The sequence below is a fragment of the Crassostrea angulata genome, chromosome 6 (genome assembly GCF_025612915.1).
Source record: "Crassostrea angulata isolate pt1a10 chromosome 6, ASM2561291v2, whole genome shotgun sequence".
Classification (NCBI taxonomy): Eukaryota; Metazoa; Mollusca; class Bivalvia; order Ostreida; family Ostreidae; genus Magallana; species Magallana angulata.
The window spans coordinates 31,621,878-31,644,551 of NC_069116.1; the positions used below are offsets into that span (position 1 = coordinate 31,621,878).

The 22,674-nt window shown below is 34.2% G+C and overlaps 1 protein-coding gene across 1 annotated transcript; it reads right to left on the reverse strand.

Annotated features, from left to right (window-relative positions):
• Positions 1-544: 544 nt before the first annotated feature.
• LOC128188721 (zinc finger protein SNAI2-like) lies at positions 545-2,977 on the reverse strand. The gene is made up of 2 exons (XM_052859944.1): positions 2,574-2,977; positions 545-1,722 (listed from the first exon to the last, which is right to left on the reverse strand). The coding sequence occupies exons 1-2, from the start codon at positions 2,809-2,811 to the stop codon at positions 737-739; spliced, it is 1,224 nt and encodes a 407-aa protein (XP_052715904.1). The 5' UTR covers positions 2,812-2,977; the 3' UTR covers positions 545-736.
• Positions 2,978-22,674: the final 19,697 nt, after the last annotated feature.

The following is a 22,674-nucleotide window of genomic DNA, read 5'->3' on the forward strand; positions in this document are numbered from 1 at the left end:
TAAGTATACCCCCCTTTTCGGTGAGAGCAGGTGAATTACAAACACAATATCTTTATTCGGAGTGGTTTATGTCTTTCACCCCAATGTAAAGAAGCTAGGATAAGGTGCGTAATTTATTTAATTAACGTAAACCTTTCCCTCCTAAGGTAAAAATCACCTGTCGTATGAAGAGAAAGTTAGGAAGACCACTTTCAAATTACACCTGCAGTTCGCACCTGCCGTGAAGGGGGGCTATTTAGCTAATGATATTTCAAAGATCTGATTCAATGGGAGTCGTTTTTAGAGAGCTTCTCCAAGAAAAAAAAGAGGAGCAAGTTTAATCTATCTTACATAAAGAAATAATTCAAATATCGAACTGATCTGAAGTTAAATAGCTAAATGAATAATGCTCAAATTCTTTTTGAACAGCGCGAAAGGTCGGAAGTCGAATTTTAACAAGGTATATACCTGTCACAGATGATCCTATGAAAGAATGCTAATTGGAATTTAATTCAATGATTTTCCTATTCACTGAAGTTTCTATAAATAAAAAAAACCCCAGATCACAGGTATTTAAAATCATATATATATATATATTTATTAATGATTAAATAATCATACCATACATCAAGTCAAATGGAACATAAATACTATTGCAACCAATTAGCACTCCAAAAAATGCACACGGAACCCTCGGATTATGACTAGAGACACCCACGAGATTGACTTATCGATACAAAGTTCTGACACTGGATTTCTACACTAATAAAGGTTTGCTACAGCAGCCATCTTCGTGTTTTAACAACAGAGACATACGTGAAAAAGTCTTGCAACACGACTTGCAACTGTATTTTTTGATGTCGGAATGAGTCTGCAGATGCGCGCGAAGATTTGAGCGGTCTGCAAACGCCCGTGCACAGTGGTCACATCTGAAAGGTTTCTCTCCTGTGTGCGTTCGAATATGACCTTGGAGTAACCACGGGCGCGAAAATGCTTTCCCGCAGAGTTTGCATTTACATGGCAAAGTGTGAGTCCTGATGTGCATTTTCAATGCTCCTAGCGAGACGTAGGTTTTATCACAATACTTGCAACTGAACTCTTTCTTGACTTGACTTGCACAGTGGAATTGTTTGTGTTTTGTTAGCCCACTGAATGTTGCGTATACTTTGGTACACCCATCGCAATGATATCGCATTGTATCCCCCTCTTTTTCCTTTCTTTTTCCTGACACCGACAAATCGAGTTCATATGACATGGAGTTCTCCCCATAACTATTGTACTTACAAACAACTGGATCAAAGGCCGAGGTCAGAACTTTTGAACTATTTTCGTCTACATTGTTAGATGTTTTCATCGATTTGGAGACAGGTACTGGGTATGGTAGATGGGGACTTGACAGCGTAGGCCGCTGGGGGAAAGCATGGCGCATAGCATTGAATGCTAAGAATGGGTCACCGAGTGCTTTCAACGGAAATTGGTGCTCTGACGTCATGGAATGGAATGGCGGAAATGCTGCTGGAAACCCGGGAATGGGCATGCCAAATGGAAGATAGGGTGAAAAATGAGGAGCCATTCCACGAAATAGGGAACCTGGCCATGAGGAAAAATCGTATGATGTGTGAGGAAAGCTGAGGGGAGGACAGGGCCCTAATCTTTCGGGCTGTTCTTCTCTGGACCGAGAGGGACCGGTTACACTGTGTGGCGAGGAATTCCGGGATCCGGAGGCCGAAGGAGATTTTCTCTCTGCAAATAAATAAAACAAATAAATCATTCAAAAATAGATTTAAAAAATAAATTTCATATTATATAAAGACAAGTAAAAAATACATTATATCGATTCTTAGAATTCCAAAAAATGTACTTGTATTTATTTAGCAATTATATTAGAGGCTGAATTTCCAATGCTGATAGAGAAAATGATTCGTTTTGTAGAAAAAAAAGACTATACTTTAATTAAAACAATTTTTTAAAAGCCCTACGACCAACGAGGTTATTTTTTGTTTTTCACAGAGACATTTGTATTCATTTGTATACAAATACTTTGAAAATAGCCACTACAATACAACAGAAAATTATGGGACAATTACAGGACCATCCCTTTCCCCATGAGGGCTGATCTGTATTCAAATGGCGACACACCACACACGTTTGACCAAACTAACATAATAAAATAAATACACCTGTTCCCAAATTATTCACGTTGTCTCTTGACTTATTTGCTATTAAGTCAAGTGGATATTTTTAATGTAAAAATTCTTTCAAGGATTTACCGTTTCTAAAATCTGTCAAAGAAAAAAAGGCATCGCAGGAGAATTTCTGATTTCTTATTGAACCCTCTTCAATCTTAATATCAATATTCAAAAGAAGGTAATAGAAAACCCATTTTCATTACTGTTTTGACACACTTTTTTACTGCAGGCAGACAAATATTAAAAATAAAAATCATTCGACACATTTTTTTTTTCAAAATTAGGAATACAATTCTTATGAATTAAATAATTATTTTTATTAAATTCATAAAAATTGTATTTCTACTTTTGAAACAATAATGAAATCACTTTTAATTCTTACACAAAGCTCTTTGCATTACATACCTGTATTTGCCACATTGTTGCAGTTTTCGTCTACTTTTTTAACTTTTGGGTCGGTTCTGGTCAATTTGGGGGCTTTTGCTGGCACCCCGTCTTCTTCCTCGTCAGTTATTCCTAACATTTTGCTGATAGCGAATTTATGCAGACTGTCCCTCTCTTTGGGTATCTTTAGAATAGTTGTATCTGCGGCTGACTTATTACTTAAATCTATGGTCTCTTGCCCCGTACGATCGAGATCCATCTTGTAAATCTTTTAAACTAAACAACAAAAATTATGAGAACATTCCAGGACCCTTTTTCAGATTGAGAAACGCTTGGATAAACGATTTAGGTAACTCAGTGGACATGAAATGAACCCTAGTTCAATTGTCTCCAGATTCTTCTTTTTTAAAATCATGCTCTTACTACTGAAATACTACATTTACTTTCTTAGGAAAATCAGTTCGAGCCTTCGCCAATCAGAACGCGTGATTTCATGAAGTTTGACAACGCCTGACCCAATCAGATTTCGAAGCTCCGCCCCAATCTTCTCGTAAAAGGTGCTCGGGAGAATGGGTAACAGGTGTTTGGGGAAGTGTCCTGAAGAATTTTCTGTTTACACTTTATACAAGCACTGAATATCTCTAGGAAAACGCTGAAATTAAAACCACATGCATTTAATTTCACCTTTTAGTATCATTGTTTTAAATTTCGATGAAACTCAGAAGTGTCAGTGTAATGCTATCGTGTGTATGCATAATATGTTTTTTATTTACTAATTAAATAAATAGGTGTGATGGAGAAGAAAAACCCGCGAGAAATTGATACAAGGACGTGTCATCGACAGATTCCAACTGTTTTCTTTTCCTATTTCCACCAAGGTCCCACGTGTTAGAAATTAACAACTTCCGGGGAATACAGACGACAAGGTGTTACAATTCATGCCAAGTCTGATTGAAAGTAAATGTCCAAGTGACTGTTGTGTTGATATAACAAGTGTTCCATTGACACCCGTGTTTGCCCTGCGTATTTTGTCCACCCCCTCTGCATTTAAAAGACCTGCCAGTCCATCTTTTTCATTCAAATTAATTGGTCCTCTAAATACGAAGAACAACCTCTTAACATTCAGATAGCTTTAATCCGCCATTGTCGACGGAAATCTTTGAAAGAATAAATTCCCACTTTTCGAGTGATATATTATTCGTTATAAAGTTTAAAGTCACTGTAAACGTCTCGAGGCCATGTTTGCTTTTTAAAAAGAATTTTAAATTTCAATCTTACATTGGAAATTAAATCCTGCCAATATTGCCAATTAGATACCATCTTGAATCGTTTTTATTGATATAGTCGGATTCATGTAAGCCCTAACAAATACCTGTTACATATACTGCACCAGTTAGAGCGATTTTAAGTCTATTTTCTGAGCAAATATATTCATATTGCCAGATTAACTCCTCGGCAATAGGGAGAAAAAAAAACTTCGATGAATAGACTTAAAGTGCCTTTCTTAGGTAGCCATTACTTTTTCACATTCAGTTCAATTCAAGCTTTGAAATTATTAAACAAATTTTGAATAAATTTATCTTTGGAATATGAACGAAATATTACTAGTATTAAATTTACAAGTATTCTTTGCTACACAGTATTTCCCTTCGAAAATTTGAAATCATATTTTGAAGGAAGAGTATGAAAAATTCATTAGTTTTGTTCTCTGTGTTTTTCCTAAACAGTGGGATAAACGGAAGAAGCAGATAAAAAGCAGAAAATAATGAGACATTTATTTTAACCAAACATGAAAGAATAAAACCACAATTTATTATTTAAAATCACAATCATAAAATTTGCTTTCTATGAGATGTGTCTATTGGGCTGAAACTTTAATTTTCTCGACTTTAAAACAATTAGTTGTTCTTCAACTGAACAAATGAAACAGAGAAAATTCAATAGTCGTTTATCACAACATGATAAGAAAAGTGCCTGCTGATCTGTATTTTTGACACTGTCATTACAAATTGCCGAGTAGATTAACTCGTAGACCTGTGTGAAAATCTTGCTCTAGTTAACGGAAGTTTCCGGCAACTGTGTGTCTGAAATCACCCCCGCATGCTGAGAGAGCACACGCAGTTACAAAGCTTGTCAACGGGACATACTAACGAAAGGTGTAATCTATAAACAGAGAGAAATGTCTACGAAAATATTTATACCATGTCATAGCAATATAAATATCGGCCAGTTGTGCATGAGGTGTTAAAAATAATTGATTATGAAGATTAATCATATCCTCAAGTTGTAATTTTTTTTGTAAGAAATAACATATCGATATTTATTGTACATGTATAACAAAGATGTATATTCTAATTTGAATGATATATTCAAAAAAGATAAACATTTGAAAAACAGTATTAGATAAATTACAAAAATATCTGACATACATGTAAATGCTTAATAAAAATCTGCAAACACATATCATATTATTAGCTGATTTAAAGCAATTTTTTCATGTAATACTTTGCCGAATGCCGAATGAAACTTTATCATGTCGCTTTGATTTTTATTGCCGACTGAAATTTTTATCTGACAAACCACAGGTATTAGCAATAAAGATTTCTCGCTAAGATAATGAACTGAAGACAAAACATTTTGGGCACACGACAGATCCCTTTCCACCAGGAGCACCTGCCGTTACCTGACTACACACACACAACGGACGGACTACTCTGTTTTCACCTGTTTTACCAATTCCTTTATTTGAGAGGGAAGATTCACCTGTTTGTTTTCTTTCCTTCACTGTATAATCCTTTAATATTTCCCGCGCGCCAATTTCTTTATTTTTATTTTCTAAAGTTAGGTTATGAACTTGGGTAAATTTTTATGCATTTGTTTGTTAGAGTTTCCGGTGTTATATTTTATGTCAAACGGAAAACGGCCTGTACTTTGTACGGTGCTTAATAAAAACTCAACACACCCCTTTAAAAAATGGCTAAGGAAAAATACATAATAACATTAAAAAGACAAAAAAGAAATCTACTTTGGAAACGAGTTCATCAATTCATACCGAGATTTTTTTTTCTCAAGCAAATTTGGATGAATTCTCTTAAAATATTGTTGCCTTAACGGCCATAATGATGTGTATAACGAATAAAATGAACCTTCTCAATTGTCAATTCTGAAAGTCATAACTTCAAAGCAGTTTTTAAAGTTTAAGGACTGTTTCATTGCTTTTTGGTGATTGCTTTCACTTAGTTTGATACAGTGATAAGAAAAAAAAATTTAAGAAAATAAAGCCGTGATGAAATAATTTCAAGAACAAGATGTGTAAACGGACGATTCATTCCCTTAAAGGCATATTACTGCAGGTTCTTCCAACTGAAAATAAAATCGTAGAGATCCATAAAAAAATCTTCTACAATTATACAAGGCTTTTTAGTGTCATATTGTGGGTTTTTATAACATTTTGGTCTCTGGAAAATCAGTGTTAACAAAAGCCCCTCTCAAAAAAAGCCGCAGCGAAATTGTTGAAGGGTGTGCATTTCATTTCACATGCGATCGCCGCCCCCTAAACACGCGCCATCCATTGTAATGCACTGGTTTCTTTAATTAGTGCAACTGTTTGCACTTGCTCAGGTAGAGTTACAAGTCGGTTTGAAAACAATGAAACTGCACACGTTTTCCGTTGGATGATAAAAAAAAACTCGGTAACCAGTTCTTTTCTTAATCAGATTGAACGCTAAAATTTGAAATGCAAAATGGCTGTTTATAGTGATGGATGGCCAAGAATATGTGCGGGTTTTGTTTCTAAAGTTCATTTGAATGAATATAAATGTTCAAGTTTAAAATGAATGTTCAAAACTGTGAACTAGCATGTTTCTCGGGTAAAGACCGTGATAGCCAACAGTTTAATGTACTTTTAAAATGACATTCCACGTGTCTTTGATGGCGATGACGAGAATACAAGTAACAAAATTAATGACAGCTCAAAACGTACTTTCCGTTCAAGAGGCATGGTTACGATTTTGGTTAAAAATTATTTTTTCTGTTTTTAATGTTTACAATGCTTCAGTAAGGCATTTCGAGTTGTCAACTAAAATTTGAGTGCCTGTCTTCGTGTTATAATAAACAGATATCACAATTCTTTGTCATGTAAACAATTCATTGTTTACGTTTAGAATGTTGAAGTCAAAATTCCAGTTTTAGACCTGATAAGCACTGGGAACTATTTATTTATGCTTAAAAAGAATTAAAACATAGAGAAATCAGCTTGAGAAAGAACTTTTACTAGTACATGTATATTGAACCAATGTAAACAAACACAGGGCTCGAGCCTTGATTACACGACAAAAAATTGTTAGCCCTGTATCTTGCTTATAAGTCTACTACTGACACTCAAATTTTGGCTGACTATAAGAATCGCCTAACTGAAGCATAATAAATGCTAAAAATAGAAAAATGAAATTTGACCATTTGTGAACATGCCCCTTTAATCATATGCCCAATAATAGTGAAATGTAGTGTCCTTTCTGATATAATTTATTTTAACAAATAAACTACTGTGGTTTCATCAATATTCGTTGAATACCAATTTTCGTGGATTTCGTTATTAAGTTGATCCACGAAATTAAGTGTTCATTGTAGTGCAATGTCTATTAACATCTTGTATTGATAGGGTCATTGGCCACGAATTTACGTTTTCTTGAAACTGTGATTTTCACTTTATCCACGAAAATTGATGCCCTTGAATATTAATGAAACCACAGTATACAACGTGACTATTTTAAAATAGTCACGTTGTATATTATATTTGATAAAATAGGTTTTATCAATTTACACAGGAGAGTTCTTAAAGATACATGTAGATATTTGCTCCAGCATCCGACCTTTCGAAGGAAACACGGAACATATTAGTGTGTAAGAAAAGAACTCTCTCGAACTCTCTCTCTCTCTCTCTCTGAATAAGGATGATGTTGACGATATTTTAGATTCAATTATTGAAAAAATGATGGTTCAGAACAATTTGCTTTCCTTTTGAAGCTCTGTTGAGTTTTCACGGATTGCTACCACTCAAGACACAGAGTCTGTTATGCACGCGCGCAACAAGTTCGATGCACGTGCTTCCTCCAAACGCAACAGCCCAACCAGCAGATGAAAATTGATTTTATAATATTTGTATGAATTAAAGCGCAAGCAGCGTTATGATTTGACTTTACAAATGAAATGAATAGATAGCTCATATTGTTCAATCTCCCATTAACATTGAAGAAAGACGTAGATCCGGGCTCAGCATTAATATTACGTTACGACACTTGTATTGGAAAGGCCTGGCAACAGGTTGTCTTAACAAACACACAACACAGATTGGAATAGATTTTCAATAGTCCTTTTCTTCTAAATTGAAATGCAGACCGAAGATTTGTTTAATAGCCTGAATAGAAACTTTAGTATTTTTAAGATACTCCTTTTATAAGCGGTGGTGAAAGATGTGTTCGATTTCAAAAGATAAAATGCTTCATCAACGTTAAAGTTCACACCTGTGACAGAAGATTTTACCGCAGAAAATCACACCCCAAAACATATTTTAATTAAGAATACGCATTAGATTCTACTGAAGAAAGTTCTATAACTGAAATATATCCATATGTGATCACGCAACCTGCACCCATTAAATAATTCAAACTTTCTTTTAACACAAAAAGCACAATTAAAACTTTACTTTTCTAAACATGGTTTTACCCTTGATAAAGTAAAAAATATAAGTGTGTAACTTATGAATGGAATCATGTGAAAAACAAATTGATGAAGATTAATACACTAACAATATCATTTTTATGTGAAAATAGAAAAATGAATATAATATTCATGTGTTTTTAAATATGTAATTATTATTAATATAAGTAAAGTGATGAAAAATTCCACATAAAACAAAAGCAAAGAAACAAAAAAAACCTTATTTTCTTAAAAATATTTGCTACATTGCACTCATTTACTAGAATATCAAAATACAAAACTGATAAATTTTGCCTTAAACTTTTAAATATAAAGAAAAAAACTAAACACTCAGTATCATTTTTGAAAAAGGGAAGGGATATCAGACCTATCGAAAATCATTTGACAAGCACACAATACAAATTAAAAAGTAAACAAACATACAAGTAAATCCCAGTTTCTGATAGGGTGTTTGGTTATTTTCTTTTTAATGCATGTATTCACGTTGACGTCACTTTTTCATACGAATCTGATCAGGAAAGTCACAAAAAGCGTAAAGCTATCGGTTGAAAAATTGATTTTTTTTTTTCAGAAAAAAATATACAAAAATGACCACTGTGAAAAAAGATTTGGAGTAAGGGGGGGGGGGGGGGTAAAATAACTTTGGCCCGGGCAGTCTCTTAAACATGAACATCTTTTATGACAACATTTTTGTTCAGTCAACATAATTTACTTCCTACCATATCTAATATCTATTATGATATAGTTCGTATCCGTTTCGTATCAAACAAAAGTAATTTTTTCAAACTATATCAGTTTCAAATGATGAAATATGAGAAAGAGGAACAACGATGATTATTGATATATTGCTAAAGTTATTCTCAGATATCTGATTAGTATACAACTCTAGTCAAAACGAATACGTCACAAGATGACTCGGGTAAGTGTCCCCTTTCTTTTATGGATAAGAAAATCAAATATTTCATTTTGTTTTGAATATACCGGTATTGTTTTCAACAACAAATATGTGATAAGAATAGCTTCGTTGTCAATAATAATTTTTCACGTAAAAATAATTGTAAACTAAAACTTGGGGTAAATTACGTCAAAAGATGTTAAACAGAGTGGTTCATTTCATAAAAAAAGCCAATTATTTCATAAGTTTAAAAAAAAATCTCGTTATTTTGTAAACCTGAGGACATGAAATCGATATTGATTCACAACTTGTTGATCAAGAAACGGGTTCAAGTGACAGAAAATCATTGTTGTCGGTAAGAATTAAGACTTTGGAAGAGCGCAGGTTGTGTAATTATTGGACAACCTGTTGCAAGCAGACGTTAGGCAAAATAATAAGAATACAGTGACGTCCGTGATTAAAAGCAATTCATAATTCATAAGAGGCAGTCATGTAAAAAGTTTGGATATTAACCAATTTAATGTAATCTGATTGGGAAAAAGAAACGACATCATATGGCCCTTTGAACAAAAGTGCATGATTTTGGTTTATCAGAAATCTAAACTTAACAAAATTGATATATCAACTCGTACATTTTACATCAAGTTGAAATAAAATCAACCTACACTTCACTTTATCAAGTAAAATAAAAGTAATGGTGATCATGATGGTTTGAAATCTGAAGTTCTAAGTCACTCCATGACAAGAGGTTTATAATACCACAAGAGAAATAACGGGATTTTTGATTATTCATGAAAAACCAGGATTACTAACTAAAGATAACTACCGCTAGTTTTCATCAATAGACAGAAGGAAGTGAACACAAGTGTCAAAGGTCAATATAATGTGGGATCCCGTTTAAGATTTCTAAATGGAACCGCTTCTTATCATTTGCATGGTCAATTAAACAAGAAAGCAACAGACTCATTTTCACATCCTCATTTGATGAATGGTAACCGGTGGATTTAGTCTTAATAATGCCGAATGCGAGAAAAACGGATTAGGAGAACCCGTCGATGGTGGTTTCTGGTCGCGAGATGTATGGACACTTCACGTTTATCATCTTTATTTTACAGTTTACGACTTGTGGTTTGAAGTTTATACCCATAAAAATGTATGGGAAATAGTGCATCACAGCAAGCTTGTTGATGAGCAGGCTCAATGCATAATACACAGTTTGTAAACAGGGATTATGCTTTACAACGTGTTCTGTCTCTTAAGATAAATGTTACTTGGGTAATAATATGAGGATTTCACAAAATTGTAAGGCGCCATTGGATCTATGAGACAAGAATAACATGTAGATTTTAATGCCCCTCTACCTGTGTATATGAAATAAAATAAAACTTTAAACGTTTTCACTAGAAACATCATTTTATTTGTAGGTAAAGTGATGTCTGGGTATTGCGATTTTGAACGACGCAAACAAACAAGAAAATAAGAAATTTTTCATAAATTAATAATGTAATCCATTACAACAATTTATTTGTTTATCATTTTGTTTATTTCATATAATGGATACAAGTATACGTTTGCTCATAATTTCACATAAAATATATTTCTATTTAAAAAAAGAATGTTAAAGTACATCTATTCTTTAAATTTATATATATATTTAAAACAAATATAGCACATTTATTACTCCAATAAAAATTAATTTATATCTTAACAAAGTCTTTTCTGATGAACTAAATATGTCAACAATTAATTTGGAATCAAAATCATAATATCGCAATTTTAACATCCCTGTTTTGATTCAACAATAACTCTTTACCACAATTACAAAAAAAAAACAACAAAAACAAAACCAAAAAAAACCCCAACACCCTCCCCCCAAAACGTCAAATTTTTCAAATATTCCAAGTAGGAGAATACAATTAAAAAAAACCCAATGTTATTGCTAGTTGATGTATCTATGATTTGTCTAAAAATTAAATCACAGATACTATAAAGCAAAACACTTCTATTAATAAGATAACAGTACTAAGAAAAAAAAACACTTAATTGTACATATTTTTCAGAAAAATAATTATTCCAACTAAAAAAAATAAAACAATTTTGATTTGGAATGGCAAAACATTTGAAAAGCAGAAGAGATGTAAGCAAATGGTATCATAATTCAACAATGTTTCAGAATAAGAGTATTGTTTTATGCAAACACAAATATCAGCAGTTTTTTTTCCCTTATCATAATGGAATTGACCATTTCATCCAATCTGGAAAATAAAATTTAAACACAACCTTATTGCTTGAATAGATACACAGTATTAATTGATAATTTTACATAAAAGTTTAACCTTGCAACATTGTCACATTGTCTTGATTCTTGTTTTATTTGACAAATAACAAGAGGCATCATCAAAATCTAAAAACTGCAAAACAAGTGTCCATGTGAAATTTAATTAAAACAAAGGGTTCATAGAAGACTTCTTGACTGCTAATTTAACGATGTCTCAGATTGAAAGTCTTGTTCATACTTTTCTGTCAGTTCAGTACGTCATTGATTGCTTAATTGACTCAAAATCAGATCAAAAAATGGTAGCATATATCTTAAAAATGTCACAGTTACATGTACTAGGTTTGTTAGCTATCACCCATATAAAAAAATACCAGAGAAATGTACTCACGTTTAAACTTTGTCAGATTGTGTTGATCCATTTTGTTATCATGGTGGTATATCAGCTCCCTGCATCATCCATACTCTGATGAGCAAGTCTATAAGGAATATATATATATATATATATATATATATATATATATATATATATATATATATATATATATATATATATATATATATATATATATATATATATATATATAAAGGTTTTCAGTAGACGATAACACAATAATCCATTTCTCTCAAATATAATCCAGAGAGAGATCGGCTCTTCAGTGAATTTCAAATTGTAACAGAAATAACGTTATTTCTGTTACAATTTGAAATCCACTGAAGAGCCGATCAGGCGAAAGCGCTCTGGATTAAATTTGAGAGAAATGGATTATTGTGTTATCGTTTACTAAAAACCTTTTTCTATATCGTTACCTATACCAAGGACTTAATCGTTAATATATATATATATATATATATATATATATATATATATATATATATATATATATATATATATATATATATATATATATAGGATCTCTCATGAATTGCGATGGTATATGATTTTTATCCAACGAGTTGTGTGTTTTCTATCCCCGAGCCTTGGCGAGGGGATAGAAAACACACAACGAGTTGGATAAAAATCATATACCATCGCAAATCATGAGAGATCCTTTTTATCACATGTTTTAGCAAGTATTTTGTTAATCCCAACTTTTTCTGTAAAAATTGTGATTGTGAGCCGCACAACACATTATTTACAACACGTCAACAACGTTACGCATGGAAAAAAAGTTCCTTGAAGTTTAACAAACAGACATTCATTTTCTAACATTTTTTTATGAATTCATGACAAATAACTGAAACAACATTAAATGTTTCAAATTTATATCTCAACACCCCTCAACTGAATTAATTATTTACTTTTTCATTCTACGTCAATCAACCGTCTAAACCTACGTAATGATTAACTATGACGTCACGTGGCGTAAGAACACACAGTGGAATATCAAAAATTTATCCCATGAGTGATATCCACCGTATATTGGGATAAACATGTGATATATATATATATATATATATATATATATATATATATATATATATATATATATATATATATATATATATATATAAAATTATAATATGGTAATATATCAACTCCCTGCCTCATCCAAACTCTTCTGATGAACAAGTCTCATTGTAGAATTCTTTCCTAACATGTGGCTCAAATCAGTTGGGTTGGCCCAGAGTTTTGGCAAAACCAGGGATGTTAACAACTGGTACCATAATTCAATAAGGTTTCAGAATGAGAGTATTGTTCATGCTGGAAAATACATTTTTCTTGTTAAACACCACGACACTGACTGCAAAATTAAATCTGAAATAAATTGAACAAACAGCCAATATGCCAATTTTTTAACAATATAACAATTGATAGTCTTGTTCATTATCATTTAAATGTACTTGGTAAATGTACTCTCATTTCAAATTTGTCAGATTTTCTTGATCCATTTTGATATCATGATGTTATATCAGCTCCCTCCATCATCCACACTCTGCTGATGAACATGTCTCATTCTGAAATTCTTTTCTACCTGTGGCTCTATTCAGTTTTTTAATCTGTTGGGTTGGAGAGTTTGGGGAAAACCGAGGATGTTAGCAACTGGTACCACAATTCAAAATTGTTCCAGAATGAGAGTCTTGTTCATGCAGCAAAGTACACTTTTCCCTTTAAACACCACAGCACTGACTGCTAACTCTAATCTGCAATCAACTGAACAAACGGTAAAACAAATCTATAACAAAGTCATAGTTACTAACTTTGTCGTCTATCAATTATATCTAAAAGAACTTAGTTAATGTACTTTCATTTTAACTTGGTCAGTTTACTTGATCTATTGTGTTGTCATGGTGGTATATCAACTCCCTGCCTCATCCAGACTCTCCTGATGAACGAGCCTCATTCTGGAATTCTTTCCTAACATGTGGCTCTATTCAGTTTCTTAATCCGCTGGGGTGATCTAGAATTTGGGCAAACCAGGGATGTTAACAACTGGTACCATAATTCGATTAAGTTTCAGAATGAGAGTCTTGTTCATGCAGGAATATACATTTTCCTTGTTGAACACCACGACACTGACTGCTAAATACAATCTGAAATAAATTGAACAAAGGCCCACAGAGCAAATCTTTAACAATATCACAATTGATAGTCTTGTTAATAACTATTCAAAAGTACTTGGTAATTGTACTCACATTTCAAACCTGTCGAATTCTTGATTCATTTTGATATCATGATGTTATATCAGCTCCCTGCGTCATCCACACTCTGCTGTTGAACATGTCTCATTCTGAAATTCTTTTCTAACTGTGGCTCTACTCAGGTTTTTAATCCGTTGGGTTGGCCCAGAGTTTGGGCAAAACCAGGGATGTTAGCAACTGGTACCACAATTCAAAATTGTTCCAGAATGAGAGTCTTGTTCAGGCAGCAAAGTACACTTTTCCCTTTAAACACCACGGCACTGACTACTAACTTTAATCTGCAATCAACTGAACAAACGGTAAAACAAATCTTTAACACTTGATCCATTGTGTTGTCATGGTGCTATATCAACTCCCTCTCTCATCCAGACTATCCTGATGAACAAGTCTCATTCTGGAATTCTTTCCTAACATGTGGCTCAAATCAGTTTTTTAATCCGTTGGGTTGGCCCAGAGTTTGGGCAAAACCAGGGATATTAACAACTGGTACCACAATTCAATAAGCTTTCAGAATGAGAGTCGTGTTCTTGCAGGGTAATACATTTTTCAAGTTGAACACCACGACACTGACAGCTAAATTAAATCTGAAATAAATTGAACAAAGGCCCACAGAGCAAATCTTTAACAATATCACAATTGATAGTCTTGTTCATAATTATTCCAAAGTACTTGGTAAATGTACTCACATTTCAAATTTGTCCGATTTTCTTGATCCATTTTGATATCATGATGTTATATCGACTCCCTGCATCATCCAGACTCTGCTGATGAACATGTCTCATTCTGAAATTCTTTTCTACCTGTGGCTCTATTCAGTTTTTTAATCCGTTGGGTTGGCCCAGAGTTTGGGCAAAACCAGGGATGTTAGCAACTGGTACCACAATTCAAAATTGTTCCAGAATGAGAGTCTTGTTCATGCAGCAAAGTACACTTTTCCATTTGAACACCACCACACTGACTGCTAACTTTAATCTGAAATCAACTGAACAAACAGAAAAACAAATATTTAACAATGTCACAGTAACAACCTATGTTGACTATCAATTATATCTAAAAAAAAACTTAGTAAAGGTACTCACATTTTAACTTTGTCAGATTGTGTTGACCCTTTTTGATGTCATGGTGGTATACCAACTCCCTTGCCTAAACTAGACTCTCCTGATGAACAAGGCTCATTCTGGAATTTTTTCCTAACATGTGGCTCAAATCAGTTTTTTAATCCGTTGGGTTGGCCCAGAGTTTGGGCAAAACCGAGGATATTAACAACTGGTACCACAATTCAATAAGCTTTCAGAATGAGAGTCTTGTTCATGCAGGAATATACATTTTTCTTGTTGAACACCACGACACTGACTGCTTAATTAAATCTGAAATAAATTGAACAAAGGCCCACAGAGCAAATCTTTAACAATATCACAATTGATAGTCTTGTTCATAATTATTCCAGAGTACTTGGTAAATGTACTCACATTTCAAATTTGTCCGATGTTCTTGATCCATTTTGATATCATGATGTTATACCAACTCCTGCATCATCCAGACTCTGCTGATGAACATGTCTCATTCTGAAATTCTTTTCTACCTGTGGCTCTATTCAGTTTTTTAATCCGTTGGGTTGGCCCAGAGTTTGGGCAAAACCAGGGATGTTAGCAACTGGTACCACAATTCAAAATTGTTCCAGAATGAGAGTCTTGTTCATGCAGCAAAGTACACTTTTCCATTTGAACACCACCACACTGACTGCTAACTTTAATCTGCAATCGACTGAACAAACGGTAAAACAAATCTTTAACACTTGATCCATTGTGTTGTCATGGTGCTATATCAACTCCCTCTCTCATACAGACTATCCTTATGAACAAGTCTCATTCTAAAATGTTTTCCTAACATGTGGCTCAAATCAGTTTTTCAATCCGTTGGGTTGGCCCAGAGTTTGGGCAAAACCGAGGATATTAACAACTGGTACCACAATTCAATAAGCTTTCAGAATGAGAGTCTTGTTCATGCAGGAATATACATTTTTCTTGTTGAACACCACGACACTGACTGCTAAATTAAATCTGAAATAAATTGAACAAAGGCCCACAGAGCAAATCTTTAACAATATCACAATTGATAGTTTTGTTCATAATTATTCCAAAGTACTTGGTAAATGTACTCAAATTTCAAATTTGTCCGATGTTCTTGATCCATTTTGATATCATGATGTTATACCAATTACCTGCATCATCCAGACTCTGCTGATGAACATGTCTCATTCTGAAATTCTTTTCTACCTGTGGCTCTATTCAGTTTTTTAATCCGTTGGGTTGACCCAGAGTTTGGGCAAAACCAGGGATGTTAGCAACTGGTACCACAATTCAAAATTGTTCCAGAATGAGAGTCTTGTTCACGCAGCAAAGTACACTTTTCCATTTGAACACCACCACACTGACTGCTAACTTTAATCTGAAATCAACTGAACAAACAGAAAAACAAATCTTTAACAATGTCACAGTAACAACCTATGTTGACTATCAATTATATCTAAAAAAAAAAAACTTAGTAAAGGTACTCACATTTTAACTTTGTCAGATTGTGTTGACCCTTTTTGTTGTCTTGGTGGTATATCAACTCTCTTGCCTAAACTAGACTCTCCTGATGAACAAGGCTCATTCTGGAATTCTTTCCTAACATGTGGCTCAAATCAGTTTTTTAATCCGCTGGGTTGGCCCAGAGTCTTGGCAAAACCAGGGATTTTAACAACTGGTACCACAATTCAATAAGCTTTCAGAATGAGAGTCTTGTTCATGCAGGAATATACATTTTTCTTGTTAAACACCACGACACTGACTGCTAAATTAAATCTGAAATAAATTGAACAAAGGCCCACAGAGCAAATCTTTAACAATATCACAATTGATAGTCTTGTTCATAATTATTCCAGAGTACTTGGTAAATGTACTCACATTTCAAATTTGTCCGATTTTCTTGATCCAGTTCGATATCATGATGTTATATCGACTCCCTGCATCATCCAGACTCTGCTGATGAACATGTCTCATTCTGAATTCTTTTCTACCTGTGGCTCTATTCAGTTTTTTAATCCGTTAGGTTGGCCCAGAGTTTGGGCAAAACCAGGGATATTAGCAGCTGGTACCACAATTCAAAATTGTTCCAGAATGAGAGTTTTGTTCATGCAGCAAAGTACACTTTTCCATTTGAACACCACCACACTGACTGCTTACTTTAATCTGAAATCAACTAAACAAACAGAAAAACAAATCTTTAACAATGTCACACTAACAACCTATGTTGACTATCAATTATATCTAAAAAAAACTTAGTAAAGGTACTCACATTTTAACTTTGCCAGATTGTAATGACCCATTTTGTTGTCTTGGTGGTATATCAACTCCCTTGCCTAAACTAGACTCTCCTGATGAACAAGTCTCATTCTGGAATTCTTTCCTAACATGTGGCTCAAATCAGTTTTTTAATCCGTTGGGTTGGCCCAGAGTTTGGGCAAAACCAGGGATATTAACAACTGGTACCACAATTCAATAAGCTTTCAGAATGAGAGTCGTGTTCTTGCAGGGTAATACATTTTTCAAGTTGAACACCACGACACTGACTGCTAAATTAAATCTGAAATAAATTGAACAAAGGCCCACAGAGCAAATCTTTAACAATATCACAATTGATAGTCTTGTTCATAATTATTCCAAAGAACTTGGTAAATTTACTCACATTTCAAATTTGTCCGATTTTCTTGATCCATTTTGATATCATGATGTTATATCGACTCCCTGCATCATCCAGACTCTGCTGATGAACATGTCTCATTCTGAAATTCTTTTCTACCTGTGGCTCTATTCAGTTTTTTAATCCGTTGGGTTGGCCCAGAGTTTGGGCAAAACCAGGGATGTTAGCAACTGGTACCACAATTCAAAATTGTTCCAGAATGAGAGTCTTGTTCATGCAGCAAAGTACACTTTTCCATTTGAACACCACCACACTGACTGCTAACTTTAATCTGAAATCAACTGAACAAACAGAAAAACAAATCTTTAACAATGTCACAGTAACAACCTATGTTGACTATCAATTAAATCTAAAAAAAAAACTTAGTAAAGGTACTCACATTTTAACTTTGTCAGATTGTGTTGACCCTTTTTTGTTGTCATGGTGGTATACCAACTCCCTTGCCTAAACTAGACTCTCCTGATGAACAAGGCTCATTCTGGAATTTTTTCCTAACATGTGGCTCAAATCAGTTTTTTAATCCGTTGGGTTGGCCCAGAGTTTGGGCAAAACCGAGGATATTAACAACTGGTACCACAATTCAATAAGCTTTCAGAATGAGAGTCTTGTTCATGCAGGAATATACATTTTTCTTGTTGAACACCACGACACTGACTGCTTAATTAAATCTGAAATAAATTGAACAAAGGCCCACAGAGCAAATCTTTAACAATATCACAATTGATAGTCTTGTTCATAATTATTACAGAGTACTTGGTAAATGTACTCACATTTCAAATTTGTCCGATGTTCTTGATCCATTTTGATATCATGATGTTATACCAACTCCTGCATCATCCAGCCTCTGCTGATGAACATGTCTCATTCTGAAATTCTTTTCTACCTGTGGCTCTATTCAGTTTTTTAATCCGTTGGGTTGACCCAGAGTTTGGGCAAAACCAGGGATGTTAGCAACTGGTACCACAATTCAAAATTGTTCCAGAATGAGAGTCTTGTTCATGCAGCAAAGTACACTTTTCCATTTGAACACCACCACACTGACTGCTAACTTTAATCTGCAATCGACTGAACAAACGGTAAAACAAATCTTTAACACTTGATCCATTGTGTTGTCATGGTGCTATATCAACTCCCTCTCTCATACAGACTATCCTGATGAACAAGTCTCATTCTGGAATTCTTTCCTAACATGTGGCTCAAATCAGTTTTTTAATCCGTTGGGTTGGCCTAGAGTTTGGGCAAAACCGAGGATATTAACAACTGGTACCACAATTCAATAAGCTTTCAGAATGAGAGTCTTGTTCATGCAGGAATATACATTTTTCTTGTTGAACACCACGACACTGACTGCTAAATTAAATCTGAAATAAATTGAACAAAGGCCCACAGAGCAAATCTTTAACAATATCACAATTGATAGTCTTGTTCATAATTATTCCAAAGTACTTGGTAAATGTACTCAAATTTCAAATTTGTCCGATGTTCTTGATCCATTTTGATATCATGATGTAATACCAACTCCCTGCATCATCCAGACTCTGCTGATGAACATGTCTCATTCTGAAATTCTTTTCTACCTGTGGCTCTATTCAGTTTTTTAATCCGTTGGGTTGACCTAGAGTTTGGGCAAAACCAGGGATGTTAGCAACTGGTACCACAATTCAAAATTGTTCCAGAATGAGAGTCTTGTTCATGCAGCAAAGTACACTTTTCCATTTGAACACCACCACACTGACTGCTAACTTTAATCTGAAATCAACTGAACAAACAGAAAAACAAATCTTTAACAATGTCACAGTAACAACCTATGTTGACTATCAATTATATCTATAAAAAAAAACTTAGTAAAGGTACTCACATTTTAACTTTGTCAGATTGTGTTGACCCATTTTGTTGTCTTGGTGGTATATCAACTCCCTTGCCTAAACTAGACTCTCCTGATGAACAAGGCTCATTCTGGAATTCTTTCCTAACATGTGGCTCAAATCATTTTTTTGAATCCGTTGGGTTGGCCCAGAATTTGGGCAAAACCGAGGATATTAACAACTGGTACCACAATTCAATAAGCTTTCAGAATGAGAGTCTTGTTCATGCAGGAATATACATTTTTCTTGATAAACACCACGACACTGACTGCTAAATTAAATCTGAAATGGCCCATAGAGCAAATCTTTAACAATATCACAATTGATAGTCTTGTTCATAATTATTCCAAAGAACTTGGTAAATGTACTCACATTTCAAATTTGTCCGATTTTCTTGATCCATTCTGATATCATGATGTTATATCAACTCCCTGCATCATCCAGACTCTGCTGATGAACATGTCTAATTCTGAAATTCTTTTCTACCTGTGGCTCTATTCAGTTTTTTAATCCGTTGGGTTGGCCCAGAGTTTGGGCAAAACCAGGGATGTTAGCAACTGGTACCACAATTCAAAATTGTTCCAGAATGAGAGTCTTGTTCATGCAGCAAAGTACACTTTTCTATTTGAACACCACGGCACTGACTACTAACTTAAATCTGCAATCAATTGAACAAATAGAAAAACAAATCTGTCAAAAAGTCACAGCTACTAAATTTGTCGTCTATTTATTATATCTAAAAGAACTTAGTAAAGGTACTCATATTTTAATTTTGTGAAATTACTTGATCCATTTTGTTGTCATGGTGGTATATCAATTCGCTGCCTCAACTAGACTCTCCTGATGAACAAGGCTCATTCTGGAATTCTTTCCTAACATGTGGCTCAAATCAGTTTTTTAATCCGTTGGGTTGGCCAATAGTTTGGGCAAAACCAGGGATGTCAGCAACTGGTACCACAATTCAAAATTGTTCCAGAATGAGAGTCTTGTTCATGCAGCAAAGTACACTTTTGTATTTGAACACCACCACACTGACTGCTAACTTTAATCTGCAATAAACTGAACAAACAGAAAAACAAATCTTTCACAAAGTCACAGCTACTAACTTTGTCGTCTATTTATTATATCTAAAAGAACTTAGTAAAGGTACTCATATTTTAATTTTGTGAAATTACTTGATCCATTTTGTTGTCATGGTGGTATATCAATTCGCTGCCTCAACTAGACTCTCCTGATGAAAAAGTCTCATTCTGGACTTCTTTCCTAACATGTGGCTCAAATCAGTTTTTCAATCCGTTGGGTTGGCCAAGAGTTTGGGCAAAACCGAGGATATTAACAACTGGTACCACAATTCAATAAGCTTTCAGAATGAAAGTCTTGTTCATGCAGGAATATACATTTTTCTTGTTGAACACCACGACACTGACTGCTAAATTAAATCTGAAATATATTGAAAAAAGGGCCACAGAGCAAATCCTTAACAATATCACAATTGATAGTCTTGTTCATAATTATTCCAGAGTACTTGGTAAATGTACTCACATTTCAAATTTGTCCGATTTTCTTGATCCATTTTGATATCATGATGTTCTACCAACTTCCTGCATCATCCAGACTCTGCTGATGAACATGTCTCATTCTGATATTCTTTTCTACCTGTGGCTCTATTCAGTTTTTTAATCCGTTGGGTTGGCCAATAGTTTGGGCAAAACCAGGGATGTCAGCAACTGGTACCACAATTCAAAATTGTTCCAGAATGAGAGTCTTGTTCATGCAGCAAAGTACACTTTTGTATTTGAACACCACCACACTGACTGCTAACTTTAATCTGCAATAAACTGAACAAACAGAAAAACAAATCTTTCACAAAGTCACAGCTAATAACTTTGTCGTCTATTTATTATATCTAAAAGAACTTAGTAAAGGTACTCATATTTTAATTTTGTGAAATTACTTGATCCATTTTGTTGTCATGGTGGTATATCAATTCGCTGCCTCAACTAGACTCTCCTGATGAAAAAGTCTCATTCTGGACTTCTTTCTTAACATGTGGCTCAAATCAGTTTTTCAATCCGTTGGGTTGGCCAAGAGTTTGGGCAAAACCGAGGATATTAACAACTGGTACCACAATTCAATAAGCTTTCAGAATGAGAGTCTTGTTCATGCAGGAATATACATTTTTCTTGTTGAACACCACGACACTGACTGCTAAATTAAATCTGAAATATATTGAAAAAAAGGGCCACAGAGCAAATCCTTAACAATATCACAATTGATAGTCTTGTTCATAATTATTCCAGAGAACTTGGTAAATGTACTCACATTTCAAATTTGTCCGATTTTCTTGATCCATTTTGATATCATGATGTTCTACCAACTCCCTGCATCATCCAGACTCTGCTGATGAACATGTCTCATTCTGAAATTCTTTTCTACCTGTGGCTCTATTCAGTTTTTTAATCCGTTGGGTTGGCCCAGAGTTTGGGCGAAACCAGGGATGTTAGCAACTGGTACCACAATTCAAAATTGTTCCAGAATGAGAGTCTTGTTCATGCAGCAAAGTACACTTTTCCATTTGAACACCACCACACTGACTGCTAACTTTAATCTGAAATCAACTGAACAAACAGAAAAACAAATCTTTAACAATGTCACAGTAACAACCTATGTTGACTATCAATTATATCTATAAAAAAAAACTTAGTAAAGGTACTCACATTTTAACTTTGTCAGATTGTGTTGACCCATTTTGTTGTCTTGGTGGTATATCAACTCCCTTGCCTAAACTAGACTCTCCTGATGAACAAGTCTCATTCTGGAATTCTTTCCTAACATGTGGCTCAAATCAGTTTTTTAATCCGTTGGGTTGGCCAAGAGTTTGGGCAAAACCAGGGATATTAACAACTGGTACCACAATTCAATAAGCTTTCAGAATGAGAGTCGTGTTCTTGCAGGGTAATACATTTTTCAAGTTGAACACCA

Bases quoted from the DNA above. Each gene is read 5' to 3' on its own strand.
- LOC128188721 (XM_052859944.1), bottom strand. From the start codon at position 2,811: ATGGATCTCGATCGTACGGGGCAAGAGACCATAGATTTAAGTAATAAG. The intron at 1,723-2,573 runs GTATGTAATGCA...ATTTATTTGCAG, and splicing joins CAACAATGTGGCAAATACAG to AGAGAAAATCTCCTTCGGCC.